Here is a 26,600-nt window from a genome sequence, read left to right on the forward strand (position 1 = left end):
AATATGCAAACCATTCGAACCGTTCGACTCGAATGGTTGAACCGTTGACCCAAAAACCAATAGGTAAAACGGTCCCGTTTCCTTGTCGATTTTTTAAACCTTAATTTGAACTCCCTTTCCTCATTTTTCACCCAGGTCCTAGCTCAAGAACACAAGACCACCAGTGGCGTCATCACTGTTTCGCCAGTGAGGAAACCATTTTGAAATGGTGGATGGTGGTGATTGTTTGGGGTTGTGGTGTTTCTCATCATTTTGTATCATTTTTCTTTAAGAGTTGTTCGTGTATTGGGAGGTTTTGTTTGATTGGTGTTTTGGGTTTTGATGGCAACGTTATGAGTGAGTTGGATGCACATTGGTTAAGTGCATGGTGAAACAGTGAGGATGCCACTGGTGGTTGAATCCAACCGCCAGAGGTTGAATCTTGTTGTTGGTTGAATGCAAGCCATTGGAGCTCGGTGAAACAGTGAGGATGCCGTTGGTGGTCTTGTGTTCTTGAGCCAGGGCTCGGGTGAAAATGAGGAAAGGGAGTTCAAACAAAGGGGGAAAAGAATGGGAGTGTTGGGTTTTCAATTGATTTTGTTTTTTCCCATCTAGTTGAATCGGCCTGACAAGGAAAACCGACTATTTAATGTTACTTAGAGTAATGGAAAAGAGAGAGTGAAAGAGGCAACGTGCACGCCTACTATTGGAGGGTTCACGCGCCCCATGAACCTAAGGGCCCACTGAATCCGGACTCATTATTGAATGGGATGCCTTGATAATTAAAAGACAATAATAGCCCCTTTGAGTTAAAAAAATGCATCCTAAAATGTGTAGGAATGATAGTGACAAAAATATGTAGTTGGTCGTTTTGACGTGAAGCAGAGGAGTCCAGATTTGCTCCTCATGCTAACCTCACAACCTGTCTTGGCCTGCATATCAGGAAGATCTCCTAAATTTGTATTTATTATTCATGGGGAGATGTTCCCAATATAGGGTGGGATGTGACTGTGAGGTCAGTGTGAGGCACACTTGGTAAGGAACAGATCTCAACTCGAAGCAGAGGCAATTATCACTTTATTAGTCACACGGGATCTCCTCACAAATAGACAAGGTATATGGATTTGCAACTTACAACAACCTCAGAGAACTTTTAGTCGTGCATTGAGAATATCATCCGTATTTGTATTTTGGAAGATGTTCCAATGGCCGTGATTTTCTGTGGGGTTGGTATGAGGAGCGCTGAAGCACATAAGTTCATATGCACGGGACATTGGCGTGTTGATTCGAATTGGGATCTGCTCCTCACACAGGGTGCCTCACACCAACCTCGCCCATCTCACCATGTATTGAGAACTCCTCCCGTGAATAATAACTTTTAAGTATAGGAGATGTTCCCAGTGCATGGTGAGATGTGCCTGTATAGTTAGTGTGAGGTGCCCTGTGCCAGTATCTATTTACAAGGATACCTACTTTCTACCATTGGATTTTAATTTTATTGATAAAAACATTTATAAAAAAAATTAGTCACATTTTAAAATTAATTAGCACAAATAAACATCACAAAAATTATAATCCATTTATGTTCTATTTGAAAATAATAAAAAAATTAATTAAATATAATAAAAGTATTTTAAGAATATACTTAAGTATAATAAAAATAATTATCAATTGATATTATTGATAAAAATTATAATTTTAAGTTCATTTAAATTTGATAAAAAAAACTACATTTAATAAAATATAATAAACATCAATAAAATTATGAAAAAAAATCTTTAAAATTAATAGAAAAGTTAAAAAAAATATTAGTATTAGTTTGTTTTAATAAAATTATGGTTGGGTTGGCTCAACCTGCTTGGAAATGTTACAAAGCTCCTTCTCCAATTTCGTTTAACAAAGCCCATGCATCAAAGAAGTTCCGGAGTAATGATAGATATAGTGAGAGAAACACATAATGAAAAAAATGAATAGAGATTGTCATTTTTTACATGAAGTAATAACAATTATCAGCATTATGGAAAGATAATTAATAGACCTCATGAATTTATGTTAACAATGATCTCTTTTTTCATCTGTGACCAATCAAATTTGGAGCAGGTTCATTATTTTGTCTATATTTTCTTTTATTTTTTGGTCTAAAAGGATGTCCACTTTCTACCATTGAATTTTTTTTTTTGGAGTTTAATTATAGGATCCATGATTTACTAAAACACTTTCTATAATTTTGCAAATTAACTAAAACCTACCCTATAGTCTACATCTTATTAAAACCCTTTATAGTTTGTAACTTATTTATTTAATCAACATTTTTGTCAAAGGTGTGAGCCCAAAATTGTTTATTTCAAAAATACACCTAGCACTTCATATCAAACTTTAAGAAAGAAACAATATTTGTCTTCTAGATCTACCATATTAAACAGTGTTTGGTTTCAGAAAATTGAAAAATAAGAGAAAATAAAGGCATCCAGGTTACTCGTCAGTAACAATATATCTTATTTCTTCCAATAGAGAGCAAAAACTAATTAAATGGAGTGATGGTTTGCATTTTATCAAAGGCAAGAATGGCATTTTTCATTTTTAGTTTCTTTCGATTAAATTTGCTTAAATTGATGTTATGGTTAAAGCTATAATTTTCCACTTCCAACTAACATGGTGTTGATTAAGTAAATTGATTGAAAACTATAAGGGGTGTTATATATAGGTATAATTTAGTAAATCTACAAGACTATATTCTACGAGGAGTTTTTTAGTAAATAGCCCTTAACTATTAAATAAATTATGAGCGTTGCATTATTATTATTATTATTATGACTTTTTATAAAAAATAAAATAAAATTTGCTGAATTGGCAAAATCATATATATTTTCACAAATATTGCCAAAATAGTGATCAGACAAAAAATTATTTTTTTTTATCAAATTGTACTTTCTTAAACTTACGTCACCGTTCATCCTCTTCCTCCTTAGAACGACATTGTTCCTCATCTCCCTTTCCCCCATCCGACTTCCACCATTTTCCTGAGGGAAGCGTGTTGGAGCCTGATGTGAGCATCAAGAGCAAGAGCATGATCCACGTTTCAATCACCCCCCAACCCGATGGAACAATGAAAGATAGATATGTAACGATGGAAGAGGTGGCAACGGACCAATACAAGTTCCGGCAAGTGCTAACATAACCCGTAGGCCTGGATTGAAGGTCACTGAGAGAAAACAGGAGCCCGATATGGATCAAACGTTCCATTTCAGAAAGCTTGTAAGATCCATCCTTTGAACCTATCATCCCCAGCTTGCAAGAACCTGCCCTTATCTGATAGTTGTCTTATCAAGTCAAGCAGGATGATATGCTCATCTGGATATGTGAGATCAATAGCTCACCGACCAGAGGCCACCTCAAAGACAACAAACCCAAAGCTTAAAACATCAGATTTTGCCGTGGCAATGCTTTGTTTTTGGAAGTGTTCAGGCGACAGATACCCAATTGTGCCACCGGTCCTATTTGTGTCTGTCAATCAAAACTGGTCCTCGTTAATTTTGTTGTAGTTAGTTTGTTGCGATTCACGTTGTATCAAACCTCTTAATAAACACAAGTTCTTTTCTCAGAGTTCTTGCTTCCTCTATTTCTGTTATGCTCCAGCCACCACACCAAGCCAATGTCGCCCAATTGGGCATCGAAGTGGGAGATCACGTTGCCTGTCTTTACATCCTGAGCCGTTCTTTGTCCTTCTCTCCCCGCTTCTCATGGTAGTCGATGAATAGTGGTGATTTGCAGGAGTTGGGGGGTATTATCATATTTTAGCTGAGAAAAAAAAAAAGCAAAACCTCTCCCGCTCACTGTTTTAATTAATTTTTTGAAAACGTATATGATTTTGTTAAATGATCATACTTCATCATTTATTATATAAAAAATCATTATTATTATTATTATTATTATTATTATTATTATTATTATTATTATTTTGCTTTAATTTTCCTTTGATTTTTGGGGAGGGGTGTGGTGTTCCAAAGTCACTATTAGTTTAGTTTGTGTACAATAAATAAATGTTGAGTTTCCCCTATTAGTCTATTACAATATCTATTGCAGATCAGAAAATATTGTAATTTCAGATCATTTTCATACCTCGTAAGTTCAACCCTTATTTTCAGAAAACTCAATATATCTAATTTGCTAACTAAGGACAAGGGTGAACCCATGTCATAAATTGGTTGAGCTTCATGTGAACCAGCAAATCCCTTCAGGTGATATATCATTGTCTAAGTCTTTTTTGTTTTTTAATCCATAAAACTCAAATTCTAGCTTGCCAGCTAGAGTTTATAATGATAAGTTGGTTGATATTCATGTCAACCGACAAATCCATTCAGGTAATATTTCTTTATCTGAATATTAGGTGATATTTCCTTATCTAAGTTTTTCTATACTGATTTCTTACTTTTATGTATTTTTACATGCATTCTTTACCAAGAAGCTTTTCTATGTTCTTTACCACTTAAAGTCTATTGTTAAAGAAATTTTATATTATTCCAATATTATAATTACTACTTAACAATGGGTAGCTTTTCATATGGTTGAAAAGTAATTAAGTGTATGTTCCTATGGGTTCTTCCTCTAATGGATATTGATGGAGCACAATCCGATCGGTCCTAGCTGTCAACGATCTTGTCTCTGACTGGAGTAAAAGGTGCCTGAAACGGGGAAGAAAGTGAGTAGTCTCTGGGGAGGAACCCGGTGAGAGTGCTCCGAAGCTCAAGTTAGTATTTTCTCAAAGGCAAGATAAAAAATCAGATGGTGCAAAGTTTTCACGTACCTCCATTTTTGGGGGGAAGAGGGTCTTTTATAACCACTTCACGCACTCACTCCCAAGCTCATGGCAGGTTGAGTATCATTACCTCTGCACTTCTGCCAGTTCGGGTGTCATCACCTCTGCTGGGGCAGACAACCGCCACTGCTCTCTTTGTCGGAGCCATCTCTGTAACTAGAGGTGGCAGTGGCAGGTGGCCGATGAAGTGCAGCTGTCAAGTGTTAGATCCTAAGTCAGTCAGGCGCGCCAACTCAGGATACGGACTCCTTTGGTGTCAGGTACGGTTGTTCAGTTCGGCGGCCTGGAGACGAAGTGTCGGAGTGGTGTGCAAGGTGAAGTCTTGAGTTCAGATAGAAGTGTGACCTGAACTGCTCTGGGGTGGGCCAGTTCGGGTTGTTGCCCTTTGCGTTCCTCGTAAGGCTCGGGGTCAAAGGGAGAGTTTGGGCTCTTTTTGGGGAGCTCGGACCGCGGGTTCTTCTCGGAGCTTGTGCCCTGAGCGCACTGCCGTGCCAAACTGTCGCTTTTGCCAGGTCACCCTGTTATGAGCACCCGCACCACACGGCAGCAGTTGAGGCAGTAGCGCGCACATGACCAGCACCGCACGGCAATGGCACCATGAGTGGCGCGGCAGCGGCACCGCGCGCACGCGCAGCACGGCGACAGCACCATGAGCCCCGCACACGCACCCGACAGCAGCAGCAACAGCAGAGCGGGGCCCACATGATAGCTCATAGGGTAGGCCCACCCTTATCTAGACACGTCAATAGAACTCGCCTACCTTATCCCTTATCCCATTCTCCCTTATCTTGTCCCCTATTCTTAGAAGGAATTATAGTACCATTAAAAGTAAGTAGTCTAATTAGAAGTAGGAGTTTGAGTTCGTTTAGGACTAACCTAGCCGAATTCAACAAGGAACCCTCCTCTTGTAACCTCCTATTTAAGGAGATGCCACTATTGAATGAGGATATCGAATATTCAGTCAAGAAAGAGAGTAAAGGAGAGTTACGTGATCTCTTGGACAAATCACCCACTAGATAGTCAAAATAGGGCCTGTACGCAAGGCAAAAGGCAAGGAAAGATCAAAGGTTCCTGCCGTGGAGCGACCCGTGACGCGATCCTACGCTCGGGCCCATAACATCTTGGTATCAGAGCCTACCGTCATGGGGGAATAGGAGCCGCTGTCTTTCAGAGTCCATGAACTGAAGCATAGGCAGTGGGTCGGCTGTGGGTCGGCTGGGAGATCTATCCTAACAAGGCTAACACTGTGGTGCCACCAAGTCGGTTGGGGTGGCTTGTCTCAGCTGCCGGGGTGAGACCCTAGGCACATACAGTGTAGAATTAATTGAATCTTTGAATTGGACCAGATTTCCAGTATTGCCCTAGATCTCGGAGATTGATAGGCAAAACTGGAAACTTACACCTGACCCCTAAACTCGATTATGATACTGCACTAGGTGTCAGATTGGGCTATCTTTAATATACCATTCAGTGAGATCCTTAGCGGGGATCAAAACCTGGGTATGTTGGGACTGTCTGAGAATTCATCTGAGTGGGTGATCATAGTGACAGGATCAGCCCCTTTGTCGGACAAAGGTAATGGTCGGGGATGAACTCTCACTGATGGAAACCAAAACTGCCGGTAGCCGATTTCAATCGTTGAGATTTGTTTTGCAAAATATATTTTATATGAGATATAAAAGTATATATATTATGGTTTCAAAATGATTTGCAAAAGGTTTTAATTCCCGGGATCCATATAAGCAGAGAGTGCAACACTGTTCCTTGCAGCTGAGGGAGAGGCCCTCTCTAGCCGGGTAGTGTATGATCATTATGGGCTGAGAGGTTAAGTGTAAGGCCATTGAGGATAATACCTGATGGGCTAATTTTGCATCTTCCCACAGTCCCTGGGTGTTACAAGGTGGCTTGGCCCAATGACCACTTAGGGTAAGTGTTGGGCCCATAGAGACCATGAGATGGTTTTTAGGGGGTGCACTGTCTATAACAGTGTATTCGGCCAGGCCTTGTAACAAAGGCTGGGTAGAACCCATGTGGCTGATGTGTAGATCAATTTTTGGGTCCCACGCCATACAAGGAAGCCCAACTGGGCAGCAGTTTGGAAGGCTAAATGAATACATAACCTTAAATGGGCCTTAAGCCCATTTTGAACTGGGCTAATTTGATTAGTCACTTAAGGGGCGAATTCTGAGATGGGTCAGCTAATAGAATTAGGCCCAGACCCTATCCACTTAGAGAGTCCAAGATCTAAATAAGATTTAGATCTGGAAGCCTCCTAATTAGATTAGGAGATGGTTGATCTAATCCGCAGATAAGATAAGAGTTATTCCTTATCACTTAGAGGGACTTTTAATCTAAATATGATTTGAGTTAGCAACTCCTAATGGGATTAGGAGCTGATCCCTTTAAGATTATAAAAGGATGAGGGGGCAGCAGCCTTTAGATATGCAATGCAACCAACACACTCTTGTCTTCAGAGCTGAGATTACAAGAAGAGAGAATTCTGCACCCTGCAAACACTCTCTTGCCGCCTCCTTCCTGCAACCGCCGCCTCCAGCAGTTCAATCTCCAGTTCTTGGGAAAAATCAAGATTTGATCTTGATACCAATCTTTTGGAGAAAAGATTGGTTGGAGTTGTATTGACAAAGCACCCAGTTGATTCTTGCGAAGGGTCAAGTCCTTTTGGAAGAACACTACTGGTTCTGCTCCACCCTGCACTGTGCCATCTTCAGTGGGAGCAGATTTTGGATCATTCCTTGGGCGTGAACACCTCCATTGGGAGATACTGCTTCTCTGTATCAGGTATAATCCCTCCCTAATCATTTTGGTTCAGATCTGGTTCTGTTTGTGGTTCAAGAATGATCCTTGAAAATATGATTTTCTAAATAGGGGATTCGATTCCCAGTTGAAGGGAGAGAAAAATTTTTGAAATTCGCCCCCTTATTCTGTAATCTTTGGGCGTCCATGTGATGGATATCCTATCCCTTCAAAGATGACGTTCGGGAGCTGCGTCGCCTGCTAGAAGCGTTCCTCTCCAGCAAAGAAAAGAATTCTGAGGGATTAGCCTCTACCAGCAGTCGACATACGGACGGGACAGAATCAGCTAACGAACATCAAGCCACCGCCCCGACGGCTATAGTTGTCCCCAAGTACAGCTGGCTCGAATTTCCATCTTACGACGACACCGGAGACCCATTAGGATGGTTGTACCACTGCAAGCAGTTCTTTCGCAACCAGCGCACGGATGACAGAGACAAGGTCAGCCTGGCAGCCTTCCACCTTACGGAAGAGGCACAACTTTGGTTCTATCGTGTGGAGCAAGAAGAACTCGGGCTCAGTTGGGAGCAGTTCAGGTCCTATTGCCTCCTCAGGTTTGGACCCCCGATGACGAGCAACCCGCTGGGTGAGCTAATCAATCTCAAGCAAACGGAAACCGTGGCTGATTATCAATGCCAGTTCCAAGCCTTGCTTGCCAGAGCAGCCACGGTTAGGCTAGATTAGCAAGTGGACATGTTCACAGCATGGCTGATAGAACCCTTAAGGGTAGACGTAGAGATGCAGCACCCCCCAAATCTGGTTACAGCAATGAACCTCGCCTACGCCTTTGAACAGAAGATGCAGCTTACTCATGAACCCTTCAGCATTGGACGGCCAGCCACGACTTGGGCATCGTCAAGGCCAACGGGAGTGTCTACCCCTGCGCCCAACAGGGAGCAGAGGACCCACACCGGTAACCCCTCTAGACCAGTATCACAGGCAGGAAGCAACAAGGTGTCACCTCCCATCCAACATCTGTCCCGAGCTGAGATGGCAGAATGGTGCGGGAAGGGGCAGTGTTTCAATTGCGATGATCTATACTCCGCAAGGCATAGATGCAAGAAACTATTCTGTCTTCTAGTAGACGAGACTGAAGAGGATGAGGAAGAGCCATCACCAACTGAACCCGAGATCTCACTCCTCGCAATCATAGGGATCAGAACCTCCCAGACAATGCAACTAAGGGCACTAGTGACGGGGAAACCCATGCGCATTTTAGTAGATTCTGGAAGCACCCACAATTTCATCAGCAATCAGGCGGCCCGCAAGTTGGAGTTGCCCATTGAAGTAAGGCCACAACTACAAGTAGCAGTGGTGAACGGGGAAAGAGTTCACAGCTCCAGTATCTGCAAGAACACCAGAATTCAAGTTGAAAAAGAATCCTTCTGAGCAGATTTATTTGTACTATCCTTGGACGAATTTGACATTGTCCTAAGCGTCAAATGGCTAATCACACTAGGCCCAATCTTGTGGTACTTCACTGCCCTGACTATGACCTTCCACTCAGATGGCAAACCGATTACTTGGTATGGAACCCGGACAAGGACCAAGACACAACTACATGCACTCCATAGAGAGAATTCGTGCACAACTGATGTGGAGAGGCTTCTCACTGATTACTCAGCCATTTTCCAAGAACCCAAGGGCCTCCCACCTCCTAGAGCCTGCGACCACCGGATCCCTCTAATAGTAGGGTCAGACCCGGTCGTGGTTCGGCCCTATCGCTACCCCCATCGACAGAAAGATGAGTTAGAGAAGCAATGCGTAGATATGTTACAACAGGGGATCATTCGACCCAACCACTCCCCTTTTTCCTCCCTAGTTCTATTGGTACCCAAACAGGATGGGACTTGGAAATTTTGTGTGGACTATAGGGAACTCAATAGCCAAACCGTCAAAGATAAATTCCCGATCCCCATCGTAGACGAATTATTGGACGAACTCCATGGCGCACAATTCTTCTCCAAATTAGACCTCAAGTCAGGCTATTTCCAGGTCAGCATGTCTTCCGCAGATGTAGAAAAGATAGCCTTTAGGATGCATCATGGCCATTTCGAGTTCCTAGTTATGCCATTCGGCCTCTGCAACGCCCCTTCCACATTCCAGGCCCTAATGAATGAAGTCTTCCACTCCCACCTCAATAAATATGTACTGATCTTCTTCGACAACATCTTGGTCTATAACAAGACGTGGGTGGAACACATTCAGCATCTACGGATCATGCTCGAGCTCCTAAAGTAGCACTGACTCTTCCTTAAAAGATCCAAGTGTTTCTTTGGGGAACGCCAAGTCCTTTAACTTGGGCATGTAATCAGCGGGCAAGGTGTAACTATGGACAACTCCAAAATTCAGGCCATCAAGGACTGACCTCGGCCACAGTCCGCCAAGGCCCTCCGTGGGGTTCCTAGGGCTAACAGGGTACTACCGAAAGTTCATACAGAATTACGGTCTGTTAGCAGCCCCGCTTACCAACCTGCTCAAGGAAAATGCCTTCCACTGGGATAGCACAGCCGGTGCAGCCTTCGTAAGCCTAAGGGAAGCCCTCTCTTCCACACCAGTCCTCCAGCTATCGAACTTTGATCTTGAGTTCACAGTCGAGTGTGATGCTTCTGGCACAAGCATAGGAGCCATCCTTCAGCAGCAAGGGCACCCGATAGCCTTTTTCAGCCGCAAGCTAGCGGACCACCATCTCAAATTACCCGCCTATGAACGCGAGCTCATTGGCCTAGCCAAGGCAGTACAACATTGGAGGCTATACTTCTGGGGTAGACCTTTCATCGTCAAAACAGACCACTATAGCCTCAAATATTTGCTGGAACAATGACTGACCACCTCCCCACAACAACATTGGGTCAGCAAGCTTCTGGGTTTCGATTTCCAAGTGGACTACAAGGCAGGGTCCCTGAACCATGCAGAAAATGCCCTGTCCCGACAAGAAGAAGATAGTATGCTCCTCCATGCGATATCCCAACCACGAGCCACCCTGCTGGATAACATTCGGAACACACTGCACAGTCTTCAGAATGGAATGACCTGGTCCAACAAATACAGTCTTGGTCTGCTAACCCGAACTGGTCTCTCTACGATGGGCTGGTGCTCTACAAAAAGAAGATCTACCTACCCGTCGATTGCCCCCTAATCCCCTCCATCATCGCCAGCATACACCACTCTACACACGAGGGTATCCAAAAAACGCTGCATCGTATTCACGCTGACGTCCACTGGCAAGCTATGAGGGCCTCAATGCGGGACTTTATCCAGAACTACGCAGTTTGCCAACAACAAAAATGGGAAATCTGCACCCCACAGGCCTGCTCCAACCTCTCTCCCTCCCAACGCAGATCTGGGCCGATATTGCCATGGATTTCATCGAAGGGCTGCCCAGAGTCGGGGGGAAGTCAGTCCTATTCGTGGTAGTGGACCGGTTCTCCAAATATGCTCACTTCCTCCCTTTATCCCATCCTTATACCGCAATCTCGGTCACCCATACCTTCTTCACCCACATTTTTCGTTTACATGGACTCCCCGAGTCCATCGTCAGTGACCGGGACCCAATCTTCATAAGCACCTTCTGGAAGGAACTATTTCGATTACAGGGCATGACCCTCACCTTCTCCTCAGCCTACCATCCACAGTCAGACGGCCAAACGGAGGTGGTGAACTGGACAATTGAGATGTACCTTCGCTGCTTCGTAGGTGACCAGCCACGACGCTGGGTGGAGTACCTCCCATGGGCTGAATACTAGTACAATACATCTTATCACTCCTCCCTTGGAATGACTCCCTTTTGGAGTTGTGTACGATCGAGATCCTCCACGCCTTCTGTCCTACGAGTCGGGCTCAACACGATTGGAAGAAGTGGACCGCAGCCTCCAAGCTCGCGATGCCCTCCTAGCCGAAGTCTCCTTGCGCTTACAGCAGGCACAGGCACGCATGAAACACGCCTACGATCAGTGGCACCGCGATGTCACCTTCGAACCGGGGCAGTACGTTTGGCTGAAACTCCGACCATACAGGCAGCTGTCTCTCAAGCGCCGGGGGCCCCCTAAGCTAACCCCCAAATTCTATGGGCCCTTCAAGATTCTACAGAAGATAGGAAAGGTAGCTTATCAACTTAAGCTCCCGGAGCACAGCAGGATCCATGACACCATCCATGTGCCCCTCTTAAAGCTTTATGTTGGCACTCCTCCCGACCATGTGCCTCCCCTACCCCCTTTGCAGGACGGCAGACCTATCCTCCAGCCCCGCGCCCTCATCCGGTCCCGCATCCATTAAGGCACCTTCAAGGTTTTAGTGGAATGGAAGGGACTACCTCCAGCAGAGGCCACCTGGATCCCCTGGACCGATCTCCACAACGCTTATCCAGACCTCGAGTTTGAGGACAAGCTCGTAGTCCAGGAGGGGAGTGATGTTATGAGCACCCACACCACACGGCAACAACGTGCACACGACCAGCACCATGAGCCGCACGCACGCACTGCGCGGCAACGGCGGCACCATGAGCTGCACGCACGCACCCGACAGCAGCAGCAAAGCGGGGCCCACATGACTGCTCATAGGGTGGGCCCACCCTTATCTGGACATGTCAAGAGAACTCGCCTACCTTATCCCTTATCCCATTCTCCCTTATCTTGTCCCCTATTCTTAGAAGGAATTGTAGTACCATTAAAAGTAAGTAGTCTAATTAGAAGTAGGAGTTTGAGTCCGTTTAGGACTAACCTAGCCGAATCCAACAAGAAACGACCCGTGTTAGACAAATCACCCACTAGATAGTCAAAATAGGGCATGTACGTAAGGCAAAAGGCAAGGTTGGGTGGCCAAGAGGTCGGGCCAAATCTCACTCCATCAGATATAGTCTAGATTAACCACAAGATTTATTTTCATGGCAAAAATGGGCGGACATGATAACATGACAATATTATATCACGAGAAAACACACAGGTTTTTTATCACATTATGTTGTTGTATTGAATAGGCCTTGAGTTTTTTGAGAGAGGGAGCTTCTTGAATAATTGAAAAAAAAACCGTTTCTTCAATCAGCATAACTATCTTTTCGGGCTGTTTAGTCCATTGGCATTTATTTAATAAATGTTTTGTATGATATTTATCTTGAAAAATGAAAAAATGATTGAAAAACTTTTTTTTTTACTATTTTTTTTAGATAAGCACCCATATACACCACATAAGTTGAATAATGAAAAATGACTTGATGCTGGACAAACAAAATTCCCCTCAATAGATGATTCTTACACAATTCAAGACAAATTTTTATTCGATAAACAATTTAGATGCGTTATAATCAATAAAAAGGTGAAAGTATTGTTCCAATTGCAAGAAATATCAAAATAATATTTTCTCCACAAATTATTTTGCAATTTTTCTGAAAGCACTCAACCAAACACTTGATGAATCATCAACCCGGTTGGATTAGATTAGATCGACTCTTGGATTTGATTTTTGAGCTAACCCGTAATTTTAATGAATTGGCAGGTCCTCTCAATCAAATACAAAGAAATTCAATCATGGCCCTTATACAATATCTAGCAAAGCCATCATATCAGTAGAGTATGCTTTCGGTCACTCCTAGCTGGCGCTCGCGTGGCTCCTGAGATGTACCTAAAATGAGAGGAAGGAGGAAGAAGTCCCGGGGGCTTTCCCGGCGGGAACGCTTCGATGCTTAAGTTAGTATTGCATACAGGAGACAAAGAGAGAACGAAGGCTAAGAGTGTAGGTTGCACTAGTGATTTCAGATACCTTGTTCCTTGAGGATAAGTTCTTTATAGCTGAATTCCGTTTCTCCCGGCTCTCTGACTTCTGACAAGGCAGGTATAACCGCCACTGTCAGTCTGCCATAGTCGTTACAGGCAGGGCTGAGGTGGCACACGCGGGGCCGTCGTGCAGGGTACGTGTCTGTTAAGTGTGAGACGCCTTCCTAAAGGTGGCAGGCGTGGCGAGGGGACATGCCTACAATTCGCAGGTTTGTCAGGTACGACAGTCGGGCAGGACACCCTCCTATGGTATACCGAGCTGTTCTCCTATGAATTGCCCTGAGCTGGGCCGTCCCTTAAGTGACGGGCTGCCTGTAGCTGGTCATGCCAAGCTAGCTGACTCGAGGTCTTTGTGCCTTGGGGCATCCAAAGAAGAATCAATGCGTTCTTGCTTGGGAGTGGCCTGAGGTCCATTGGGAGGAGCTCGGGTCTCAAAAGGGGTCAGGGTGCCCCGAACTCGGCACCCCCCGAAGTCCCTTGACCCTGGGGAGGAGGTGCGAGCGAGGCGGCTTTCGGTGAGTAGTTTACATGCCGAGTTGCCATGCTGAACTCGATACGACTTCCCCACTGAGTTGTGCTCTTGTCTGTTATGTTGTCATGCTGAGTCACTGTTTGAGCTAGGTCACGCCTACGTGTACCTGAGCTACGAGGTCGAGCCAAATCACCCTCCATCACAATTTAAATGTCATATAAGCAATAAAAAGGTGAAAGTATTATTCCAATTGCAAGAAATATCAAAATAATATTTTCTTCACAAATTATTTTACAATTTTGCTGAAAGCTCTCAACTAAACACCTGATGAATCAGTATCATCACCCCGGTTGGATTAGATTAGATCGACTCTTGATTTGATTTTTGAGCTAAACCCTAGTTTTAATGAATGGGCAGGTCCTCTTAATCAAATACAAGGAAGTTCAATCATGGCCCTTATATAATATCTGCCAAAGCCATCATATCAGTAGAGTATGCTTGTCTTTAATTAGAAGGGTCACTCCATCAAACAACCTAAGCATGGAAATCAGATTTGGTCCCACGAATTTTTTAACTCCAGAAATTTACATATTTTTATTTTTTACATATATTTATTTTTTAATATTTGATTTTTTAGGTTTTTTCTACATTAGTTTTCGGTTACTAGTTTTTTTTTTCTTTTTTTTTTGTGTATTAAAATCAACACTTGAATCCCTAATCGAGACCGTTATTTTTTATGTGAATAATACAACGTCACATCAATAACTAATTTAATATTTATATAACTCGTTTCTTTTAAAGATGATAATAAGGGGACCAGAAGCTGGAATCATCTTCACTGGAACGAATCATCCCGTGTACCAACTGTTCTAACCCTCAGTTGGCTACTCAGCTGGATTGAAGCACCAAAAAAAGTCAATAATCTATCAACACTTTTGATCAGAAGATACAGTCAAAATAATCATAAAAACAGACGAAAGTTAAAAAAAGAAACGAAGATCTAGATCTATTTGTAATCGACCGATCACTCCTGACCACGTTGACAATTTACTAATTGTCAAAGAAGCAAGTTGTATACAACCAGAACTACCAAAAAAAAAGTTGTATACAACCAGTAACCAGTCAACCACGGACCTAACCTCACCAGCTTTGAAGAATAAAAGAAAAATTAATAAAAAGTTCAAAAAAATGTAATAAAGGAGTAACACAGGGGCATTTTATTAGATTTTCCATCCTTGGGTGAATTCCGACCATCCATAAGTGCGATTTTTGGCTGAGGTGGTGAGGTATTTTGTAGAATCGAGACGGTGTCTGGGCAATCCTCTATTTCTCTTTCTCCAGGTGATTTCTTTTCCTTTTTTTGGGGGGGTATGAAATCTGAAATTTCTCCTGGGGACTGAGGAGTGAGGGAGTTCGGACAGGGGAAAGAAGGAAAAGAAAACGGTCAGTGGCATTTCAGTAGTTTCAATAGAAATCTATGACCAATTTGAACGCAACAAATGGAACTATAAGTGTAAAGTAAGACGACCGACCGACAGACCATGTTTCTTTCATCCGCTCCGATCTCTGGCCGAAGAGTTGAGTTTTGCTGCAATGGCTGTTGTTACGTGGTTTCTTGTTGTTGCTCTTCTTTTTGTATCTGCTTCCGCCGATGTTAAGAGTAAGTCTTTGTTGTTTTTATCCTTTTTCTTCTCCTTTAGTATGCTAAAAATAACTTAAAAGTAAAATTTTCGTTCATGGTTTTTATTTTCTTTGATTCCCAGTAGTAAGTAGATCTGCTCAACATATCTGCAAAACTGTTTTGCTATCTGTTACCCTATTGATTAGTTCCAAATGTAGCAAGTAATACTTCCCATATTACCAATTAGACTCCTACATTGCGCATTTGCACTTTTAACTCATCATTTCTGCACAGTTGTTGAGGATATTGTTTTAGTCTGGAATTTGCTTCAGTTTGTTGATTTTAGCTGATCTGCATTATGACGTCAGATGTCCCCCCATAGTATTCTGCGAAGTTGATCGTTTAATACATCTGTTCCTTGTTTGCCTTTTCCCTTATTCCTTTTTATAGGAAGCAAAATGGTAGTAATTCAACGGAAAATATCTTCATTTAACAAAAGTTGTAGTAATCAAATTTCTTGGAGATTTGAGACAACATACAAGTAATCAAATTTCTTGGAGATTTATCACTTTCCTAGAGATCTAATAAGGTGCAAATTGCAATTATGTATATACTCTTTATAAAGTGTTTATAGGTTTCAGTCGACTCGATCGCCTCCTTTCATCTCGAATAAACTCATCACACATTGTCTTTGTAAGTTTGTAGCATTTCTTGCCTTTTAAATTTATATATTCTCGCTAGATTCTGGGTCCAAGGAAATTATACCATACCTAGCAATGAAGTTCTCTTTTATCTTACCCCATTGTTTTACTTGCCCATTAAATAAAGTTTTTCTTTTCCTTCACTTTTGGTTTTATCCTCTTATGTTTTGCTTCCCTTCAGGTTTCAGTTATATGGGGACCCTTGACATGGAAGGAGTATTGCCTTAATAATCAATTGTCTCTAAGATATCCTTAAGGGTGATGGAGATATCTACTTAGTTTCTCCCATGTTGCCAACAAGCAACCAAGTGCACATAATATGAAATTGTACTATTGTAGTGGATTTCCCCTCAAAAATTCTTTCGTTGTAAACATGTGAATCATATTTCTGCCAAGACTGTGTGTTGCATAGCACCCGATCTATGTTCATTTGGGGACATTCCTTCTCTGACTGTGCATATTCATATTTTCCTATCAGAAATAGTATAAAACTGCCTTACAAAAATTTATAATGCAAATTTTAGGTGCAATCAGCAATTCAATTGTTATGAGGGGCCATCTCCATGAATGCATTTCCTATTCTACCCATCCCTCTTTTCCTCAGTTATCATGTGATTGGTTCATCTCTCTCTCTCTCTCTCTCTCTCTCTCTCTCTCTCAATTGGTATCATATTTTCATACTCTGCCCTGCTATATCAACAGGAAAAATGAAGCTCTCCTTATTTCATTCGTGACTATTTAAATTATTTTCTTCAAGACTTCAAAACTATGATCCATTTGGCTAAGGTCTATGAATGTAATGAAAGATGTATAAATATGCATATCTATGTATGAGTGTGTGTGTATGCATATGCATTCACACACATAATGCTTTGTTGGTGCTTTCAAACTTTATATAGTTTGGGTTTTGGTGCTATTGCTCACCCTTTGCACCATTTTGAGAGTGACCAATTTGTGAAAAAAATCCAAAGTTTATGTTTGTATCCAATCCATCCTGTAGTTGTCAAGGTATCTAGGTGATTTCTAGGTGACAGCATGGCACTTATTCGCCTAGGTGTTGCCTGAGCAATAAGAATTTTTATAAAATAAAAGCCTAAGTTTTAGGTTTGTTATGATGTTATCTAGTTTTACATACCAATCAGCTGCATAGTAATTGAAAAATAGTAATTCTCTTTATTAAGAACATTAAATTTCCTCTCAAAACATGGTAAATCATCAAATCTAGAAAACAATAGTATGTTAAATTTATTAATTTCAGTATTTCCAAAAATAACACTAATATAATAAGCATTTGATATAGCAACCCCATATTAAAAACTAAAGAAGACTATACTTTTATATAGTAAAAGTTTAAGATATGGTGTAAGTAAAAGAGAAAAAGAATAATGGGTGGAGCTGCTGTTTTATTTAACATAAGAGAAAAAGAGAGTAGAAACAAGAGAGGAAAAGAACTTCTTTATCTTTCTATTTTTTTTTTTTTTTATCAATACTTTCTTTTCTTGAAGCCCTTAGATCTTTTAAATTTCAATAGTAAACCTTAAAACATGGTATAAGTGAGTGTGGTACATATTATAGATGATAGAATGTATTAACACGCATAATAATAAAATGCAGCTTTTTCACAGATAAATAGCTTTATACTTCTTGTTGTAAATCTCCTTTGTACATCTCCTCAGTGTACAAGGGTCTTGATGTGTTTTTTTTTGGAGTTACTTTAATACAACTCCTTACTTTACTGTTTTCAAAAAAAAAAAACTAATAAAATGCAGCCAATACAACTCCTTACTTTACTGTTTTCAAAAAAAAAAAAAAAAACTAATAAAATGCAGCCATAATACAACAAGAAACCTGCCTTGTGACTTTTGTTGCTTAGGCACAATCAAGGGCCTCAAGGCATTCAGGTGATAACTTGACAACCATGGCCCACCCCTCCCATGCCGTGTTTACATAACTATAGAACTTCATGGACACAAACATGAGTAAGATACAGACATGTTTCCAAGAATCTGACTTGGTAAGATGAGAAAATATGGACTTGCTGAAACATATATGGAAAAAATATATACTATTATAGTAGTTCATATTTTTGAATTCTAAGTTCCTAACATCTTATTCCTACAAGATAGGGGTCTAAAGTGTTAACCTTTATAACTGAGTAACATTTGATATAAAAATGGCATTCATCTTGTATATTAGGTGTTCACTTGTTTCAGATAAGGTAGGAGATAAAACGAAATGTTACATGGAAGTGCATATTTGCCCCTGCATTGCATGTGTTTGAAAAGTGTCTCTGTAAGTATGTGATAGGAATCGATCAGCACCTTTGAAGACTTATTCTAGAAGGAAGAAGGCCTTACAACAGGTCCTGATATGGCATAGTGATGGTACTTGGGATTTGGACTGAATTGAACAGCAAGGGTATTTTTGCCATTTTATAATTTTTCTGTAGGGTCCAATAATAGGGTTTGATTGTCTAGTTATAGTTTGTTTATGTTTAAAATTTCAGAGTCATTGCTTAAGTAGGATTAGAGTTATTGAATCTTCTTTGAATTCAAATAGGATGTGACAACTTAGGTTGAGTCTAACAGTTTGATTCCTAAGATTATTATGAATTTAGAGTCTATAAATATGTATGAACGTTTTACACAAAGGCAATGAATTATATTGAGTTTTCTTCAGCTTATGCTAGCTATGGTGAGTGATTCCCATGCCCTAGAGTGATTCTAGGCACCCTGTGAGTGATTCCAGGTATTTTCTCTCTTCTTTCTCTCCCTATTTTCTCTCTTATTCCTTCAAGAAGCCATTACAGCCATTGACAGCCATAAAACTCCGATCAAGAAGACCATTCAACATTCTCTAAGGACTAGAACTGAGCTGGTCCTACACCAGTATGTGTCACTGGAGTTTGTTCTGATGGAAGGATGCAATGGGTAGACCTGTCAACAGGTCAAGTCTGGTATGAATTGGGGTAGACCCGGTCCCAACCAAGACCCTATGAGGTTTGTAAGTAACAGGCCAAAAACTGATCCTATTGGGACCAGCCCAATTATATTTAACAGGCCTATAACCTAGTAATTTAATAATAAACCTAATGATGGGATTGGATTCTTATTGGTTCAGGATAAGGTGGAATGGATCCCTTCCCAATTACTACCAGGTCTCAAAAATCAAACCAGAACTAACCCGTTGGAAAATAGCCCGTCCCAGGTCCTGCATAAAATGGTCAGATTGGTTTAGGTCTATCAGGTTGACCTGGGCTACTGATAGGTCTAGCAATGAGCCTTCAAAAGTAGCTAGTATGTCAAAATGAAGTTCTAAGAGTTAGGATATGGTCTATCATGGATGCAGATTTCTGATGACTAAAAAACGGAAGAGAAAGTCAAGAAACTGTAAAGGAATTCAAGGATGCATTTTTGAATGTTGAGTAAGGTGTAAGATTTAAGGTTTAAGACATCCTTAGATCTAAACATCTAATGTTGACTAAAGGCAAATTACCCAATGACTGGATACTCACCTACCACTGGCAATTTTTAGCACAAGATGATTGATTTTAAACTCGAATCTTCATTCTCATGCTTTTCAGCCTGAGATTTTTCCATCACAACAAGCAATGACATTTGACCCATAAAGAAGAGTCTGGTTTGATTCACTGAGAGGGGATGGGGAGAAAGATTGTGAAATTAGGGGGAGTGGTAGAGGAGATTTGTTGGAGACATGGCCAAGGGACTGGGGTTATGCTCAGTTAATTTAACTGAGGCTTGGGCAGTTTTCCTAGGCCTAGTATGGGCCAAGCAAAGAGGGTTCAGGAAATTTTACATCTGGGGAGATTCAAGGAAAGTCATTGATGCACCCAAGTGAGGCCTTACTAAAATGGCATCGATATAAGGATAGTTGAGAACACATGAGAGCTCTATGTGAGTTTGAAGATGTCAAAGTGGAGAGAATTTTCAGAGAAGCTAATATTGGCAGTGGATCATATGGTGAATTTAGGTCACAGCTTTTCAGAAGCAATGTTTTGGTGAACCAACCCATTGCAATCCATAATGAGTATTCTAGTTGATGACTGTAGAGGCAGATCCTTGGAGCGCTGGGTGGCTTTTTCTTTTTGATAAATGAAAAATGATTTTTTAATAAGAAAAGGAGTGTACATTCACCCAAAGAGGAAACACGAGATGTTACCTCCCGTTAGAGGTGAGAGCATAAAACAAACTTAACAGAATACAATCATAGAGTGGCAGAAATAACTCAACCCTTGAGACCCCTTGTTTTGCCAAAGAATCTGCCATGGCATTTGCTGATCTGTTGACCCACTGATAAGTGACTGACATATTCCTTGTGAGCCAATTAACTTTCTTAAGAAGATCCCTGTAACCCCATAGAGCTGTTTCTGGACTCGACAACCAACCTACTACCACCTTAGAATCTTCCTCAACTATCAGATTTTCCACTCCTAGTTGGTTTGCAGCATGTATTCCTTGCACCGCAGTCAGTATCTCAGCCCTTGTTGAATCTCCAACTCCCATTGGTCCCGAAGGCCCTAGATTGCCAAGACTGCTGCCATCAAAGTTCAGCTTTACCACACCCTTTGTAGGAGGTTTCCACTCTATCTGTAGTTTATTCTTTTTGGGGGCTGTAGAGGCCACCTCTGCCCAACTTTTCTAGAGATAATCAAGGGAACAACCTCTGAACGGATCTCAAGTTTTTAGCCAATGAATTGTTCTTGCCATAATGCACTTCTTTGTTTCATCAATGCTTCTTTCCTTTTCTTGGAATATTCTAAAATTCCTTTCCTCCCAAATGGTCCACAAAATGGCTGCTTTGATACACTTCCACATTAGTTTCCCTCTCTTAGTTGGCTGCCCAAAAGTGGATGGATCAAAAAGCAGGTTTACTTCAGAGGGCAAGGTCCACCTGCACCCAAACAACATAAAGACCCAATTCCAAATATTAGCAGCAAAAGCACAAGATAACAGTAAGTGGTGGTGATCCTTGTTATGCATTTTACACAAAATACACCAGTTTGGGGATATACAAAGGAAAGGTCTCTTCTTTTGCAGGTTATCCATAGTATTGATCTTACCGTAAAAAGCTTCCCAATAGAAAACAACTACTTTAGGGGGAATGGGCCTTGACCAGATTTCTTTGACATGGAATTCCAAAGAGAGAGGGGCAGGACAAAGGGACCCGAGATAAGAAGCACAAGTAAAGGAGCCATTAGGAGTTAGGGTCCAAATTCTTCTATCGGGTTTAGCGAGGTCCAAACAAATAGAGTCCAAAAGAAGCAAGAGCTCAGAGACACAAGCAGATTCCTCATCCCTTAAACCTCTACAAAACCCAAAATTCCAATTCAAAGGCAATGGGAGAATTGGGGGAGAAAGAAATCTTGAAACAGGCTCCTTTTTAAAGAGGGAGATAGTGTAAAGGGAGGGAAAGCGATCTTTTAGAGGTTGAGAGTCCACCCAAATATCTTCCCAAAAAGGAAGAGTTACCAGAGCAAACATCATATCTTTCATACCTGAGGAAATTAGTAAGGGTGCCTGAAATAGCCTCCCAACCAGTCTTAGAACAACCATGAATGCTAGACACCACCTCGTGCCATAAACTCTCTCTTTCCAAGGGCCACCTCCAAAGCCACTAACCTAGAAGAGCTTATTCTTCTTAGTTATCTATCCTAGCCCTAGCTCCCCTTCTTTTTTTTAATTCGGCTCACTACTTCCCAACTGACCAAATGATCGTTTTTTCCTTCCCCTAGCTCCCATAGGAAGTCTCTCATCAATTTTTCAATCCTCTTTGCTTCCTTGTTAGGTATCCTAAAGATTGACAGAAAATAAATTGGCATATAGCCAGTGTAGCTTTTAGGTCAAATGCCACTCAGAATAGGAACAATCTAAGCAGGTAGCGATAGACTCCAAAACCCCTTCATCCAAGTTCAATCCAACCACACAACTCTTTTCAAAATTGATTTTCAAATTAGAGGCATTCTCAAGGAGGATAATTAGATTCTTCAAGTTCTTACTTCCACCAAATCACAACCCTCACAAAAGATGATAATGTTGTATGCAAACTGAAGGTGGGTTACCGGAATTCTATCTCTACCTATTCTCCAACCTCTCAATAACCCAACCCTATCTGCATTATTAAAGTCTACTAAAAGCATCAGCAACCAAAGTGAATAAGAAAGGGGATAGTGGATCATCTTGTCTTAGGCCCCTACAGGTTGGGAAAAAATCATTAATTACCCCATTGACTAGAAGAGAAAAATGATAGGAGGAAAGGCATCCCTTCATCCATTTACACCATTTAGTCCTAAACCCACTCTTCTTGAGCACATCTTCTAACAAGAAGCTCCAGTCCATTAGATCATAGACCTTTTCAAGATCCAATTTACAAACAAAGCCTTGATTACCCGATCTTCACATCTCCTCCACGCATTCATTTGCTATTAAAATTTGATCAATTATTTGTCTCCCTTGAACAAAAGCACCTTGATCTTGACTGATGATTGAGGGGAGCACCTTTTTGATCCTCAATGACAAGACCTTGGCCAGAATCTTGTAAATGCTAGTCACCAAACTGATGGACGAAATCTTGTAAATGCTAGCGCTGGGTGGCCAAGAGATATCCCCAAGTTTTTTTTTTTTTTTTTTTCTATATTCCTTTCTTTGCCCTTTACAGAAAAAAAAGGCTTAAATGAATATTATAGGGAGTATCCTTAAGGTTTTTCTTTCTATTTCTCAGATGTTAAAGGTGCTTTTACATTCACTTGGAGTTCAGAAAACCTTGGATGCTAGCTTTGAAATAGCACTAGCAAGGTTACTTTTCAAGATGAACCACAATTTGTTTGAGATGTTAAAGTCCTCAAATTAAGGAAGTGGAATAAATATGTCTATGGGATGGTCTAGAAAACTATGAGATGCTTACACTTGCAGGTTCATTTTATTAACACCTTGACTTGCTGATATCCCTTGTCAAAAAAAAAAAACTGCTATTAATGTCACTTGGGGATATCTCTTGCCAGGCAAGATAGTACTATTAACATCAACTTGTACTAGATATTCAAAAAAAAAAAAAGAAAAAAGAAAAAGGGCAGCCCAGTGAAGGAGGCTCCCACTAATGTGGGGTCTGGGGAGGGATAGATCTACTCAGTCTTACCCTTGCAGTTACACTGAGAGGCTGTTTCCAAGATATTTGATACCTAGTAAATTCAACATAAAGGTTTCATGATAAATTTTAATTCTACTAAAAATGAGATTTGTCTGGATCACTCATAACTAAACAACTTGCTGTGTGCTCAATCGATGGCCCTAGCTGCTTCTTGGACTTAACATTAACAGGGAGCAAATACCTAGCATATGTGACCATATAGGAACAAGCCTTAACCGATTATTATCATATGGAATTTTGTTTATTGATAAAAAAAATCATATGGAATTGATGTCTCTCTCTCTCTCTCTCTGGTGGTATTTAGCTGATTCAACTGCTACCAAGTACTGACTACAAAGTATCATCTTGTTGATCTGTGGCATATGGCCATAACCCTGGTTTGATTCCAATGTTTCTTGTTTCTGGTTCTAGGCAAATTGTTTCTTAATTAATTTGAGGCAAGAAATTTTACTTTGAGGCTTCAAATCCATGCTATTTACGTGTGTTAACGTGTAAATTTAAGTTTGGAAAATCAGCTGTTTTTTTTTTTTTAATATTACTTGTGTTCAGGCTCTAACAAAATTCTCTCTCTCTCTAAAAAAAAAGACAACCCAGCCGATGAACTTGTGTCCATTCTCAATGGCAACAGAACTGCACACAAGTCAACTGCACTTTTTGACAATCCGGGCCTTGGATGCATTGCTTTGCAATACATAAAAGCATACCAAGGAAGATGTGACGATGTAGGAGGCTCTGACGCCAAAAAGCCTGCTGATGCTGATTTTGCACAGACATTTTCACCCAACTGTGGGGTCCAAGCATCAACACTTGGCCCCATCACAGGCCGTTTACTTGGATGCCAGTCTAAATATGTTGGTGCTTCTGAGGCCTTTTCAGGTCTTCTGATTCACAACAGCAAGAGTTTGGAAATATTGTATAGTAGCAATCACACAGAAGTAGGGGCTGCTGTAAGTGGAACTGATGGTGGAGCCCCGTATTTCTGGTGTGTGCTTTTTAGCAATGGAAAACGTAACAGTAGCTTTGTTTTGGATGGTGGTGTGGCTAAGACACAACGACCTGGATGCTTTAGTGGCACCAATGATGATTGCAGTAGCGCTTATATGTCTCAGGGCCCCCTGTGGTCCACTGTTGTAGGGATTTTGATTACAGCAGCGTATGCCCTTGGTTTTTGACCCTCCTTCGCCTTGTAATTCATTTGCTTTGCCTGATTGCCGTCCTTTTAAATTTACATCACTTGTCTCTGTAATTCTTTCTTTCTTTCTTTTTGTCATTGAGTGTGAAAAATACACGAATTATACTATTTTCTTGTAATTGTCCTTCATTTTTTACTTTTCATAATCCTTTCTCTATTCTAGTCGAACTTGAATATGATCCATGAACGCCTAACATGGTTGACTACTGTGATGAGTGAACAGATACAACGGGGTTTATCATCTAAGGGCTATTAAGCAAATGCTGATCTGTGGTCCTCTTTTGCCTTGGAATTCATTTGTGAGTTGAGTGTAGTCCTCTTAAGTTGATTTGTATCAGTTCATGCAACTCTTTCCAGAGTACGTGAGCTTTACCATTTTCTTCTAATCGCCATTCATTTTTTACCTTCCAAATCCATTGCTCTGTTCCAGTTGAACTTGAATATGACCCATGAATGGTAGCATGGTTGACTGCTGTGCCACCAGATACAGTGGGATTCATTCATCTGAAGGCCGTATTATCCAAAGCTGGTCCTGGCTATCTGGGGTCTCCAGAGGGGCGGACTGGCGGGCTGGGTACCCGAAATTTTACCACTGCACCAAGCAATGGCCCCTGGTGGGGTTCACCATCTAAACGGTTAAAATGAACCAGCATTGATAGTATCATTCACATTCTGCACTGTTATTATTTATTTTGTTTTTGTACATAATGTGTTGAACAAATTTCTTAGCATTATACTAATCAAAAAAAGAGAAAAAAAAATCATTACCTAACATTTTGAACTATAATATAGTCAAGTCAAGTCAAAGTAATTTGCTGCATTCAATTTTCTAAAATCGGACTAGCCAGTTAACGAAAAAAGTAGTTGGGTCGAAGGTTCAAAGTATCGCCCTGTATCGGCTCTTTTTTTTTAAGTTTTATTTTTTTTTTCAATAGTTTAGAGGGGTTGGTTTAAGTGTCGGTTATCCTCTGAACCAGGCCCTGGCCCAATACAACCCCGGGCGTATTGGGAAGGGGCTGATACGATATGCATTGGCTGCTTTGTAACGATTTTTTGAACCTTGGATCCAAAGTTCAAATTATTGATATGATATGTTCTGTATTGTATCGTATCATATCTTTTGGTTCCTCGACAGGTGCTTTTAGGAACTCTTTTTTTAATGAATATAAAGCAAATTTTGAAAAAAAAATAAAATTAAACATAAAAAATGCATTATTTTAAGTATTGATACACCTCTACCAATACACAGGTATATTGATACTTTGAACCTTGGTTGAATCCAACTTCAATCTGCGTTGATAGTGTTCCTAATTAGTCATGTGGTAATTTAACATATAAATAAATTTATTTTCTGAAATTAAACACTGTCTGATGCATTCTATGTCCCATCATTTTGAAGTTTCTAGTGAAAGAATAAGGCTGTATTTGGTTTAAAAGAAATGGTAGGAAAAGGAAAAGAAAAAGAAAGAAACAATCTTCGAATAGTATTCTTTGAGTTTGAGGGCACCCCATTGAATAGGTGGTGCTTGTTTGCTTTTATTCAATCTTAAAAAGCATTATCCTCTATTGTAATACAAAAATAAAATACATATTATTCCTCCCTTGAGCATTTAACCTATTGATTTGAGAGACCGGATCTAATCCTAACAACCAGTCACAACAGCTTTTGCAGCCGTACATAGGGAATATCTCCTTTGTTCTTCATGTTTAATTAGATGTTTCTAATATACAGCTGCAAAGGCTATTGTGACCGGTTGTTGGGATCCTGTGTAATGTGTTGGGACCTGATTCAAATTCTTGGTTTGATCCTTAAAATGCTTCACTGAAACGGGAATAGGTCTGGTGTTTGACTTGGCCTGACTTTACTAAAGTGAGCTCGATCAAGCTAGCCGGGGCCTGGCCCAGGGCCACTGTGGTCATGGAGATTCTATTTAATTAATTACTTGGAATAAATGGATGAGTTCTTTGTGCCACATTGTTGTAGGGTGAAACCGAATGTGAATGTGGTCGTTGTATGGTGGGCTGTGGAGTGTGATACTAATGATAAATTGATAACACTCTATATCAGACCAT

At 40.8% G+C, this 26,600-nt stretch overlaps 1 protein-coding gene and 1 long non-coding RNA gene across 2 annotated transcripts; both read left to right on the forward strand.

Moving 5' to 3' along the window:
• Positions 1-14,954: 14,954 nt before the first annotated feature.
• LOC148842187 (uncharacterized) lies at positions 14,955-24,673 on the forward strand. The gene is made up of 2 exons (XM_088960021.1): positions 14,955-15,509; positions 23,921-24,673. Exons 1-2 carry the CDS (start codon positions 15,443-15,445, stop codon positions 24,505-24,507), a joined length of 654 nt encoding a protein of 217 aa, XP_088816147.1. The 5' UTR covers positions 14,955-15,442; the 3' UTR covers positions 24,508-24,673.
• LOC148842188 (uncharacterized) lies at positions 16,096-16,676 on the forward strand. Its single transcript, XR_016103850.1, has 2 exons — positions 16,096-16,163; positions 16,353-16,676. It is a non-coding gene; the product is annotated as an uncharacterized LOC148842188 (long non-coding RNA).
• Positions 24,674-26,600: the final 1,927 nt, after the last annotated feature.

Source organism: Nelumbo lutea, chromosome 8 (assembly GCF_056320005.1).
Source record: "Nelumbo lutea isolate HS-2025 chromosome 8, American lotus-T2T, whole genome shotgun sequence".
Lineage (NCBI taxonomy): Eukaryota > Viridiplantae > Streptophyta > Magnoliopsida > Proteales > Nelumbonaceae > Nelumbo > Nelumbo lutea.

Excerpts from the sequence above, each read along its gene's own strand:
- LOC148842187 (XM_088960021.1), top strand. The coding sequence starts at position 15,443 with ATGGCTGTTGTTACGTGGTTTCTTGTTGTTGCTCTTCTTTTTGTATCT. Across the intron at positions 15,510-23,920 it reads TGCTTCCGCCGATGTTAAGA|ACAACCCAGCCGATGAACTT; the intron begins GTAAGTCTTTGT and ends CTAAAAAAAAAG.